The sequence below is a fragment of the Rhinoderma darwinii genome, chromosome 4 (genome assembly GCF_050947455.1).
Source record: "Rhinoderma darwinii isolate aRhiDar2 chromosome 4, aRhiDar2.hap1, whole genome shotgun sequence".
Classification (NCBI taxonomy): domain Eukaryota; kingdom Metazoa; phylum Chordata; class Amphibia; order Anura; family Rhinodermatidae; genus Rhinoderma; species Rhinoderma darwinii.
In genome coordinates, this window is record NC_134690.1 from 388,280,767 (window position 1) to 388,294,701 (window position 13,935).

The window sequence follows — 13,935 nt, forward strand, 5'->3', positions numbered from 1 at the left end:
TATCGCCGGATATTGGAGTTGGAATTTCAATCCCTTGTTATAAAAAGCGGTACATATCTTGCTGAATTGTTTGCGCTTTTTGGACACCTCAGCTGAATAATCCCCAAATATCATGATTGGTACTCCATTTAGCTTCGCCGGTCCCTGCCGCATTTTATAGGCTCTTAGTAGGGCTTCTTTGTCAGAATAGTCCAGATATCTTACTATGACTTGTCTGGCTCTCTTTCCAGCTCCTGCTTGTGACTGCTGCTGTTGTCTTTCTGGCCCCACTCGATGTGCTCTTTCAACCTTGCACGGCCCGTTCATGTTCAGCATTTTTGGCAAGTCATACTCGCATATTCGTTTCAGCTGTGCAACCGGTATGTTTTCTGGAAGACCTACTATGCGTAAATTGTTTCTCCGTGACCTGTTCTCCAAGTCGTCTATTTTGAGGGCCATCCTCTGCTTCTCTTCCATCAGCTCCTGAAGTGTCCCGTGCGTGTCTGCGGCTTCGTCTTCAAGCATTGAGATACGTTGTTCCACTTCATCCAACCGTGCCCCATGCTGAGTGAGCTCGCTTTGAAATTGCTGCAATGAGGCCGCTATCGTATTTGCTAGCGTGTCCTGTATATCCGGCGTTATACGCTTAGCCACTTCCCTGGCCAATTTTTTGTAATCGATCACTGGTGTCATTGCCGCGCCAGAAGCTGTTCCCATCCCATCATCATCCGATAATTGATCCTCGTGTTCTGAGGATGAATGTCCTGTGGGCTGTTTATCTTTGCGGGTTACTGGCGGCATCTTGTTCCCCGAGGTACTTGCGCGCCCTTTAGCTCTTGACCTGGTCACAATAACCAAAAGAGGCTTCTTGGGAGGCGGGATTGTATCCTAAAATGGCTTCTGTCTCCCCACAGTCGATCTCTATGCACCTTTCAGCAGCGCTTATGTGTAACTGTCTATACACAGTATGATTATTTTCTTTTGCTGGTCACTGCTTTCCCTTCTTTTAGCTCCTGTTATAATCTGCTTTTCACTTGCCTCTGTCTGACCGTGTTGAGAGTGTTTTCACTGGGGCTATCACCGGTATTCCTTCTGACTCCCCCGACACTGATCGATTATTCAGCCGTCTGCCTTATTCTCTAATACCGCTGCGTCATGCCCCCGGCCATGCTGCAAAATGGCGCCCGACTTTTTCCAGTGGATGCCTCGTCTCCTCCTCTTTCCTCAGAGCCGTTATGTACTGGCTTGCGTGGCGTGAATTTTCCCCTGTGTTCGCTCCCTGATGCCGTACCTCTACATATGGCGAGGGAGATGCCTCCGACTCTGTCTTGTTCCGTCTGGCGATGTCGGGAGTGATCACGCGGGAGCGCCGGGCTGATGCTGCGCTTCCGTCTGTTTCCTCCGAATACCGGACTTATTTATCACCTGGCTGCTCCGCTCTTCCCCTCAGACTGATGCTGGGGCTGAGGTAAGATTTAATACCGGATTTCGGTCGTGGATGCTGTGTTAGTCGATTTATTTTGGTCAATCTAGCACGGAGCGTTCTCTGCACCCTCCTCACATGTCAGCGCCGGAACCGGAAGTCCGTAGTTATATTCTTGTATATAGGGGGCAGTATTATAGTAGTTATATTCTTGTATATAGGGGGCAGTATTATAGTAGTTATATTCTTGTATATAGGGGCAGTGTTATAGTAGTTATATTCTTGTATATAGGGGGCAGTATTATAGTAGTTATATTCTTGTACATAGGAGGCAGTATTATAGTAGTTATATTCTTGTACATAGGAGGCAGTATTATAGTAGTTATATTCTTGTATATAGGGGACAGTAATATACTAGTTATATTCTAGTACATAGGGGACAGTATAATGCCTCATGCACAAGACCGCGTGTGCCGGTCAGGTCCAGTCCGTGATCAGCGGAAAGATAGGACATGTCCTATCTTTCCACGGATCGGAAAGTTGGGTCTGTTTTCATGGAACCGATTCAATCGATAAAGGGAAAGGGTCCGTAGAGCTATTGGGTGCCAATCGGATGCTGTGAAAAATGGCCCAAGTGGCACCCTGTCTTTTGCAACTGGCGTTCTAGTAGATATATTCTTGTACATAATAGGCAGTGTTATAGTAGTTATGTTCTTGTATATAGGGGGCAGTATTATAGTAATTATATTCTTGTCCATAGGGAGTAGTATTTTAGTGGTCATATTCTTTAACAAGGGGCAGATTATAGTGGTCTATATCCTTGTCCACAGGGGGCAGTATAGGTGTTAGATAAGTAAATCAGGCAAATGTAGTATTCGGCATATTCGAGAGAATAGGTCTGTTATGTACTAGGCCTGGTCTTCCAAAACCTTGCCTAAAAGCTGTACACAGCTCCAATCACCCTCTCAGCCCTACAGTCATTAGGCCCTTGTTAATGGCTGGTAAAAAGTTAAGAATTGTGGGTTCTTAATGGGAAAACTATAGTTTAGTCAGAGTCTATCTCTTGAGTTTAATAGATAGGTCATTGAAATGTTTTCACCCTCAAAACATCCATACATGTGACACGGATCAATTGGCTAGTTGTTTCACTTTTGCACATCGTTGTACAGCCTTGTATAAATCTTGGGGAGAACATATGGATTAATTTCCTCCAGATCTCTCATTTTTACCTGGCAGGCCACTGAGGAGGTAGTGCTTAGCCAAGGGGTGGTGCTTAAAAATATTGGTCTCCTATTACAGGCTGGGTAGTGGACGACTCCTACTGCAGCCAGTTGTCTTACAGTCAGACACAAGAGAGATTGGAGAACCTACTATATCTCTGTATGACCTAATAGAGAATATAGAAAAGGGTTGACTAAAGTAGACAACCCCTTGAAGGGGACAGGTTCTTTAAGTGGCTCTGTCACCAGATTATAAATTCCCCATCTCCTACATAATCTGATGGGCGCTGTAATGTAGATAACAGCAGTTTTTTTTTATTTTGAAAAACTATCATTTTTGAGCAAGGTGTGAGCAATTTTAGATTTATGCGAATTAGTTTCTTAATAGACAACTGGGCGTGTTTTTTACTTTTTACCAACTGGGCGTTGTAAAGAGGAAAAAAAAAAGTGAATGATGCTGACCAATCAGCGTCATACACTTCTCATTGTTCCAGCCCATTGTTATAGTGTCATTGTGCAGTGAAAGAAGCCGGGCTGGAACAATGAGAAGTGTATGACGCTGATTGGTCACTGATTGGTCAGCATCATATACTCCTCTTCACAATGTCCAGTTGGTAAAAACACGCTCAGTTGTCTATTAAGAAACTAATTAGCATAAATCTGAAATTGCTCAAAAATTATCTTTCAAAATAAAAACCACTGCTGTTCTCTACATTACAGCGCCGATCACATTATGTAGGAGACAGGGCACCTATAATCTGGGGACAGAGCCTCTTTAACAACAAAGCTTTTCCTATGTAAAGTAAAAAAAACACCAGTGAGAAAAGTCTTCACAAATGAACAGAAACATTGAAAATTTGCAGTAGGCACCGAGGACCTGGTCACAGGTGCACAACAAGGCAGAACTGCCGTATACCGGAACAATTCAATGGTTTCAGTAAGAACTAAAGTTGTATATTACTTTTGGAAATAGACATGCTCGGTCCCTCAGATAGATTACGGAAACATTGTGCTAATGCAACACAACCTATTACCAAGAGGCAATAGCATTAGGATATAAATTCCTGGCCAAGCCTAAGCAGCTGTTTGTGATCATGTGGTAATCTTATAAAGACGTGCGGTGTGCACTGTTCAGGTATTCTAGAGAGCATTCTGTATACGACCTCAACGTCCTTCAAGGAGGAGGCTCTAAGGAAACTCTGACTTAGCACCCGGGAGTCCAACGTTCGTAATAAACTATAATTAGAATATATATATATGTGTGTATGTATGTATGTATGTATGTATGTATGTATACACATACATATACACACCCATACATGATAGATAGATAGATAGATAGATAGATAGATAGATAGATAGATAGATAGATAGATAGATAGATAGATAGATAGATAGATAGATAGATAGATAGATAGATAGATAGATAGATATTACACACACATAATATATCAGCAGTGCTTGATGGTGCAGTGTACACATGTAAATACACAGCAACTTGTGACTGTTGGGAGGAGCGCTCCTCATACGGACCTGCTCCTAGAATATGCTGCATAGTATGACGACAGATAAGTGTTAAAAATTCAGATCAGCCATTTCGGTCTGTGGGTGACAACCAATTATGGCCGCCAGTACAGCTCTCACAAGGGTTGTCACCCACTATCCCCAGACTCTGGATAGCAAATATTCCTAGGTATGTAGTGATACATCTACTGCTTCCATATTTGCTGCATAACAAGGTAGACCTGCCATTCAGGAGTCTGGAAAAGCCTCGTAATAACCAATATGGCCTCCACTGCAGCGCCCACCAGAATTGTCACTCAACTTTTCCAGAAACCACTTTAAATAATGAAAGGTTGAAAGCAATTTTTACCAACTGGACAGTAGAGGGCGACTCAGGAACGTCATTTCAGAAAAAAAAGTGCTCTTTAAATGACGACATTGAAGTCTGGAGAGTGATCAACAGAAAGATCGTCATGGTATTTAAAGAACTTGCTGCATCATCCTTACCCAAATGAGGCTTGTCCCCCCCTGCTGGAGTCCCATTCTCTTGTTGTGCCAGCAATGTCTTCAGGATAACATGTGTAGCCCCCAGTCTTGGGAGGGTAACGTGAGTAAGAAATGGCAAGTTATTTTTTTTGGCATATAACCGGCTTGTTTCCCTTCTTTTCCTGAGAAAGCCACCCTCTGGGAATAAGATGATCCACTTTCGATCTCGACTCCTGTAGTATTTTTCTAGGTGTACCTTCAGGAGGACCAGCTGCTGGTCACGATAGGCTTTGCCCTACGAATACACAAGAGAGCAGGTTGAGTAGAGTGAATTATGACCACTTTGTATGCATTTTAATAGTTAAATGGTGTAAAAGTGAAACACACAAAAAAAAAAAAACATTGTTGCAAGGAAAAGTAAGTGAACCCTTTGGAATTAATTACTAATAAAATGTGGTCTGATTGTTATCTAAGTCACAATTATAGACAAACACAATCTAACGAAAAACACACAAACAGTTGCACTGTTCAAGTCTTTTATTGGGTAAACATCCACAGTGCAGAAAAAAAAAAAAGTAAGTGAACCTGTTAATGACTTCTAAAAAAGCGAATTGGCAAAAGGGGTTTCAATTCAGGAGTTGAGATTGTAAGTGTGGGTTTCACTGGTGCTTTGCCCAATAAATAATGGCACACAGAGCCTGGTTACTGAAATCGGTTCTTCTCAAGAAAGATTTGTCAGTTCACATGTAGCGTAAACACGGTGGATTTTTCAAAACGGATTTCATTCTTGAAAATCCGTAGCATAATAATTCAATAGCAGCTAAGTGTATGAGATTTGAACAAATCTCATCCACACGCTGCGTAAATGCCGAGCGGAAAAAACGTGTCAGTTGTATTTGCGTATTCGCTGCTTGTTTGTTGCAGGTTTTCCCCATTGAATTCAATAAGGAGGTAAAATCTGCAACAAATAGCAAATCGGAAAAAAATACAAATCTTATACTATTCAGAATTCTGTATTTCTTCCAGGCCGGCCTCCTGGAATGAAATTTCAACCCACGAGACTGCTGCAGCCAAATCAAAGGAAACTTTCAGAAGACAGAGATGCAGGAAGATGGAGAAGGCTACAAAAGCATTGCTAAAGACCAGGATGTACGTCAATCCAGTTAGACAATTTGTCTACAAATGGAGAAAATTCAGGACTGTTACTACTCTCCCTAGGAGAGGGAGTCTTGTTAAAGGGGCTCTGTCACCAGATTATAAGTGCCCTATCTCCTACATAATGTGATCGGCGCTGTAATGTAGAGAACAGTGGTTTTTATTTAGAAAAACGATAATTTTTGAGCAAGTTATGAACGATTTTCGATTTATGCGAATTCGTTTCTTAATGACCAACTGGGGGTCGTAAAGAGAAGTGTATCACGCTGACCAATCAGCGTCATACACTTCTCTCCATTCATGTACATTTGGAATCACAGCACAGACACTTCAATAAAGTTCATGTGGGTATATGTGACAGCACAGCGTGATTTCGTGAGATCGTGCTATGATTACAAATGGACTTGAATGGAGAGAAGTGCATGACGCTGATTGGTCAACATCATACACTCTGTACAACGCGCAGTTGGTAAAAAGTTAAAAAAAAGCCCAGTTGTCTATTAAAAAAACGAATTAGCATAAATCTAAAATTGTTCATAACGCGCTCCAAAATTAATTTTTTTCTAAATAAAAACCACTGCTGTGATCTACATTACAGCGCCGATCAGTTTATGTAGGAGACAGGACACTTATAATCTGGTGACAGAGCCTCTTTAAGATCACTCCAAGACCACAAAAAGCATTCCTGAGAGAGGCGAGAAGAGCCCAAGGGTAACAGCAAAAGACCTACAGATCATTGAGGGATGTAAGAATATGAGGGCAGCAGTCCATGAACTCAAGCTGAAGAGACGTTGGGTGATACAACAAGACAATGACCCAAAGCACACAAGTAAATCAACTAAAGAATGTTTATTTAAAAAAAATTAACTAGTAATAATAAAATAAATAATAAGAAATAATAATAAGCCATATTTTTCGGACCATAAGACACAATTTTTAGCAAGAATAAATCTTGATAAAAAGTACCTGCGTCTTATAGTTGGCAGTCAAGGGACCCGGCAGTGCCGGGCCCCCTGACTGCTTCTTACTTAACCCTTCCCCGACACATGATGGGGATGATGTTTGGAGGGGAGCGGAGCGGGCTGATGCGTGGAGCCCACTCCATACACTGTTTTACAGCTGACACGCTGCTCTAACAACCAGGAACAACGATGGCGCTGTTCCTGGCCGTTTAGTTAAATGCCGCGGTCAATAGCAACCGTGGCATTTAGAAGGGTAAGGGGCATAGCTAAAGGCTCATGGGCCCCGATGCAAAGGCTCTACTTGGGCCCCCCCCAAACTTCTCATGGCCCGCAGCTTTCAGATGCATTGCTGGGTCTCCTAAGTGAGCCAACGATGCAGCACTAGCAGCCAGGGGCGTCACTAAGGTCTTGAAATGTCAGGGGAAATAGCCCAAATACATATGTGCCCCCCCCCCCCCAACAAAATGTGTGCGTGTATGTAAATGTGTATATAGGATACAGAATATTTATAGAACTCTGACCCTATAGCTATGGATAGGATACATTGGCTCAGCAGACAGTATCACACATGATGGGATTAGATACACAGCTCAGCAGACAGCATCACACATGATAGGGTTCAGCTCGCTGACATTGCGGCTCCAGCGTTGGACCCAGGAAAGGTAAGAATAATAATGGTTTTGCTTTTTTATGTGTTAGTGGTTTTTTTACAAGTTCGGTTGTTGGACTACTTCGGATTCGTGGACTAATTCGATGACTGCGTTTTTTTTTATTCTCAATAAAATGGTTAATGAGGGATGTGTGTGTGATTTTTAGTTCAATAAAATATTTTTTCTATGTCTTTTTCGAAACTTTATTACTACCGCCTTAGTAATGGACGCTGTCAATCAGCCAGCAGCTATTAATAAGGCGGGGCTAAGTGTTAGCCGGTGCAGAGGCCATCACTATCGCCCATTATTACCAGGGGTAGCGGGAAGAGCCGGGTACGGTCCACTACCCAACCATCTGCAGTGATGGCTGGGCACTGGCGCAGCCGCAGGCTATTATTTATTAGACTGGGAAAGGCCAAAAATAGTGGCCCTTCCCACCCTGGTAATGCTAGCCTGCTGCTGCTGTGTTGTATCTGGCTGGTTATAAAAATGGGGGTACCCCACATCGTTCTTTCTAATTATTATAATTTTATTTAATTAGTTTCTTAATAGACAACTGGGCGTGTTTTTACTTTTTTTACTAACTGGGTGTTGTAAAGAGAAGTGTATGACGCTGACCAATCAGCGTCATACACTTCTCTCCATTCATTTTTAGCAGTGCTCGCAACACAGCGTGATCTCGTGAGTCACATACTCCCATGTTAACTTTACCGAAGTGTCTTGGGAGTGAATAGACATCACCTCCAGGCAGGACGCGATCTCTATTCATCACTCCCGACACTTCGGTCTAGTTTCTGTGAATAGATTCCATGTAAACATCTGCTTTGACCTGCGGGTGCAGTAGAACTGCCTTGAGTCGCACGTAACCACAAGAACAAAAAAATCCGACTACTTTTTAAAAATCAATATATATTATATATATAAAAAAAATAAAAGAAAAAGAAATTGTTAAAAAAAAAAAAAAAAAAAGCACTCATTTTAGACCAAAAATATTGTTTCTTGATGTATATAAATTATTTCCTTACCTGTCGGATGAAAAAATCTCCGTGCACAAGGGACACCACCCCAAAATTTGTGTATTTGAAAATATGGTCCATTAGCCACATCATTTGCCGGACGACCTGCAGTAATTAAAGAATAAAATAAAAATTATACATAATACGGACACATCTCACATAGACCTGTAATACTAATCCAGAAGATGTCAACAGCACAGTAATAATTGGTCCCCTTCAAAGCCGACGTCCTGTACTGACCCCGCAGCAGCACTTGTCCCCCGCAGCAGCGGCAGCCTTTGAAAACAGCTGAGCTAAGCCGTCTTCTACACACTCACATTTATTATGGGCGTCAGATCATCATGCAGGTCAAAAATATAAATCAGGGGGCATGTTGAAAAGACGAACGCCAAGAAAAAGTAATAGTGTTACCTATAACAACCAGACGTCACATTTTATTCTGAATTTTAAGTGAATTTCCATCTTTGAACACCATTTTACAGGATATATATTAGGGCTGGGCGATTATGGCCGAAATCACAATAAAGATTCATTGAATTTGTAACCTCGATTATGATTAATGAAGGATTACTGAGGCCACACCCCTTTTGGCATGCCACGCTGTTGAATCAATATTTAGTCTGAGCCTGCTGTATACTACTGTATATAATATACTCCCTGACACTGCCCCCACACAGTATAGTGCACCCCACACCGTATAATAATGCCACATAGCTGGCCCCACACATTATACAGTGTAAAGGGCAGCTATGGGGGGGCATCGTACCGTGTGGAGGGCAGCTATGGGGGGCATTGTACCCTGTGGAGGGCAGCTATGGGGGGCATCGTACCCTATGGAGGGCAGCTATGAGGGATATCGTACCCTATGGAGGGCAGCTATGAGGGGCATCGTACCCTGTGGAGGGCAGCTATGGGGGGCATCGTACCCGGTGGAGGGCAGCTATGGGGGGCATTGTACCCGGTGGAGGGCATCGTTCCCTGTGGAGGGCAGCTATGGGGGGGTATCGTACCCTGTGGAGGACAGCTATGGGGGGCATCGTACCCTGTGGAGGGCAGCAATTTACAGGATACATGTGAAGGGAGTATTCAAAACCCCATCTACATGTAGTGAAATTGAGGACACGCTGTAGATTTTCTAATCCGCGAATGTCAAATTCTATTGCAGATTTTTACCGTGGATTTCATCCTTTGCATCTCATAATATAAAAACCTGCATCAAAATTCGCAGCGGAAATAGTCCGCCATATACTCTAGAACTGCATTCACAATTCCGTAAACGTCAGAATTTAAGTCTTTAAAGGTTTCAAGGCCCTTTAACATGGGCAGATTTCCTGGCCCGGTAACTAGCGCTGATCAACGATAACATGTCGATCGGCGATCAGCAAAGATCGTGAGTATGGTGAGGAACGATCATTAATACGATCTTTTGCATCTTGGCGGAAACACATCCCCCATTTCATTGGGGGAAAAGTGTTGCTGATAAACGATCATTTCATTGGCCGCATAAAAGACACTATCAGTCGACAAATGAGTGTCGGTGATGGTGGCGCATTCCGAAACCACCTAGGACCCTAACCAAACATGACTGGCCCCGGAGTGTCATTAACTGTATACAGTAACTTAATAGCAAAAAATAGCTGTCCCATCTGCATTATAGAAGCCCAGCTGTTAGGGGGTGTGTCCGTCACTAAACTCGTTGACAGTTTCCAATAGCAACCAGCAGAAGAGTTACAATAAGATTTTATGAATATCCCAGTCTACGCTTGAGATCTACACTGCCCCCATCTGCATTAATGCGGGTGCTGAAGAAAACCCCATACTCGGAGTGTATTTTTCAGTAGATGTTTTACACAGTTAGCGGTGTACGATTCGGATACATCCAAAGAGTCCAAAATTTTACCTTTTCTGCTATCACTGGTTCTGAAAATCAACAGTACTTAGCCCAGTAACCTGTAATGTTTATTGACCATTTAGAGAATACGAGTATCACGTGTACGCAGATCGTAGACCGTCTTCCCGGCTCAGCACAGATGACCTGGCCTTGCACACAGTTGGTCCAGTGCCATTATATATTGCTCAATAATTCACAGAACAGCCGTGATTGGCAGCTGGAGGCCTCGTCCCAGAGTCCCATAATTCATTTACAAGAATGGCTAAAATAGACGCAAGGACATCAGAGCCTAAACCTTCTATACAGTAAAAAGAATTGTATTTTTTTTATGGTTATTTTTTTTTAAGCTTACATGTTGGAATATTTTTTTTTATTCTCAAATAGCAATCCGGTACTCCAAATTCACGATACGAACTACACTTAGGTGTAGATTATGACCTATGGCAATGGTCTGCATGGCGTTTGACTGCACTGGAAGAACAAATAATCTGGTTTTAATCAATATCGGATACTGAGAGATTGCATTGAAAGCCCCAATGGGCATTCCGGGATTTATTACTTTTTTTTATTTTTATTAACTACCTCAGGTCCTTGATGTACTATTACGTCAGTGTGGTAGGGGGTAAAAGTAATATTAGTGCCTTCACTGTTCAGCTCTATAAAGACGATATTCATGGGTAGACTGGAAATAGCTGGCACTGCTCAATCCTGGACAGGACACTACACATACAAGGAGTTTTACTCTACGGCAATTCCACTCGAAAAGCCATAGTCCGCTGCAATATTTGCCAACATGGTGCTCAGAACCCAGGACAGCACAAGAGATATTTAAAAAGGTGAATAAATGTTGCAGCACTCCCCGGTACTGCAAAAAGGTTCCTTTGACTCCATGATCATGGTCAGTAGGATGTGGAAAATACTGAAAAGTCTTATTCACATCCTAATGACCATGATCGTTGAATAAAAGAAACCTTATTGCAATACCGGTGAGTGTCGCAACATTTATTCTACTTTTAAAAATACCTATAAAAAAAAGATCCTACCGAATATTTGTTGAGTGCTACAAGTTGACAAGCGGGGGTTTCTGAGCCCCAAGTGGAAGGTTTCCAAGCTACACACAGACCATGTTGTGGTATATAGTTTAGGACTGAGCTCACTACTGTCCACAAAGATCAGTGCACGGAAGGGGCACAGTTGTCTCGTGATCGGGCAGAGCACTTATTATAGAGCCGGTCTGGGAGGTCTGGCCCTCTCAACCACGGACTTGAATCCCTGGCTTTACGAATATAACTTGGCTCCCCCTACTGGTAGCTACTAGAAAATGTACAAATATAAAAAGAAAAAAAATTCAATAAAATGTTTAGATCGAATACATAAAGCTTATTCTAAAATAAGAATTTACCCAACAGTCCACCACTTGGCGGGTCCAGAAGATCATAATGAAGTCCCAAACACACTGACCCAAATGAATTGGCCTGACCTTGGCTATCGTGACGCCAAAAGGATTTTTCCGTAATAGCAATTTCCTAAATTGCCCAAGATAATAATGCAAAAACCCTCTAATGTTTATTAGCAATAGAAAGCTATAAAATTAATGTTAGGGCCTAAAAAACCTCTTCACCAGAGCCCAGGGCGTGCAGAGTGTTCAGTGCCGGAGAACAAGAGCTTCTATTTGCACCCACTTAGCCCCACTCGAGACTACTGCCAGTTTCCATAGAGAGACCTCATACCATGCTCTTGTCCTGCAAGCACATCATTAACGTGCAGACGTCCCCTGTTGCTTGATGATTCACCAACATTACAGCTTCGTCTTCTGTGATCGTGTGAACATCGTCACCCCATTCAATAACTGCAACGACAAAAAAAAATAAAAAATCCCACCATTAGGCTTCATCGTGCTCCTATGGAGGGCATACGTGTAATACAGATATTACAAAGAACACAGGTTGTTACTGCAACGATTACACATTCATAAAACCAGGCGACCAAGTCATTTGTCTCAAATATTCTGAAGCCTTTACTTTGAACATAGAGACCATACGAGTTAGAGCCAGAGTTAGGCTTTCCTTCTCCTGGGGCACCATTCACTGCCCCTATCTCTGTATCCCAATATCCTAGATACGGCAAAGTGGCTCGTTGGCACACCCGAGGAATCCAGCACATGCCCCAGTAGACTTCGTGCTGAAGTGAATGGAGATTCAGCGTGGTTCTCTACCAGATCCACTCTTTGTTGCTAAGCAGTGCCCGAAGTTATTGAAGCATTGATGCCAAATTGTCTTTCACGAGAGTCCACCTTCCTAACCAGTTTTTTTTCCCAACGCCTCTAAGATAAAAGTATAAAAAAAAAAAAAGTCTTAATTAAAAATCCTCCTACAATTTTGTGAATATGACTCCTTTGCAGGCCTATGAGTCTCCATGGTAACAGACTACAAACAAGCGGTGTAGTCTGATCCTGCAGTCATATGCCCTTCCACATGTCCTCTACCCCTTACCAATATAGATATGAAAAGTTAGCTAGGAGTACAGTAGGGGAGAGATAGATGGAAACTGCAGGGTCAGGCTGCACAGGGTTTGTTTGTAGTCTCCATATGAGCTATATACACAATACAATAGGAGATTTGTAATTAAAAACACTCGTTTGGCTGACCGCTATTCATGGGGTACTCACCAACACACATGAACGCTCGGCCGAGTGTGAATGCGTTCTCAATAGTGAGCAAGCCAGTGCGAAACTCCTCTGGCAGTGGCTTATCTCCTTGCAAACAAAAGGATCAGGAATGTTGGAATCCCTTCTACCCTCCGACATCTGCCATCGGGGAAGAATCGGGACACCACCATACACATTAGATGGTTGGCCGGACCTGCCGAAATTGGCATGTTGGGCCACCATACATCTAATATATATGGCCACCCCAATATACGCCCCAGAGCTCCACAAACAGTCAGTTGCCATTTCCACAACTCCATGCTGAAGTTAAAAAATATATAATAATTTTGTTCATGGAAACGCGTATGTGTGGTATAGAATATCTGCATAAATTAAAATCGGTCCCAACGTTCACCTAATGTGTATGGCCACCTTTAGTCAGAGTGGACACATTTACAAAGACTCTACGGCCAACTTTACGGACCATTGTGAACTCTTCAGGACTAAAAACAGCATAAAAAAATGGAAAGAATAAAAATCCACCACATTTTAGAGACACGGGAGTCTTTAGGAGAACCTGCCAAACTTTTAAACTTTACCAGTAAGGATTATTAGGCTATGTTCACACGGAGTATTTTGGGGGAGGAATATCTGCCTCAAAGTTCCAAACGGAATTTTGAGGCAGATATTCCTCCCCCAAAATACTCCGTGTGAACAGCAATTATCACGCCGTTTTTCGCCCGCGGCCATTGAGCGCCGCGGGCATAAAACACGCTTTCTCCTGCCTCCCATTGAAGTCAATGGGAGGTCGGAGGCGGAAGCGCCCGAAGATAGGGCATGTCGCTTCTTTTTCCCGCGAGGCAGTTTTACTGCTCGCGGGAAAAAGACGCCGACGCCTCCCATTGAAATCAATGGGAGGCGTTCTCGGGCCGTTTCTGCCGAGTTTTGCGACGCGGTTTCCGCGTCAAAAAACTCGGCAAAAGACCTTGTGTGAACATAGCCT

General features: G+C 42.8%; 1 protein-coding gene across 2 annotated transcripts in view; it reads right to left on the reverse strand.

Moving 5' to 3' along the window:
* LPGAT1 (lysophosphatidylglycerol acyltransferase 1) overlaps positions 1-13,935 on the reverse strand; it is a 72,775-nt gene that overhangs the window by 18,356 nt on the left and 40,484 nt on the right. For both annotated transcript variants that reach the window (XM_075863291.1, XM_075863292.1), the window contains 3 exons: positions 12,016-12,134; positions 8,404-8,499; positions 4,633-4,906 (listed from right to left, as the gene is read on the reverse strand). In XM_075863291.1, coding sequence (XP_075719406.1) covers positions 4,633-4,906; positions 8,404-8,499; positions 12,016-12,134 — 489 coding nt within the window. The remainder of the gene's footprint in view (positions 1-4,632; positions 4,907-8,403; positions 8,500-12,015; positions 12,135-13,935) is intronic.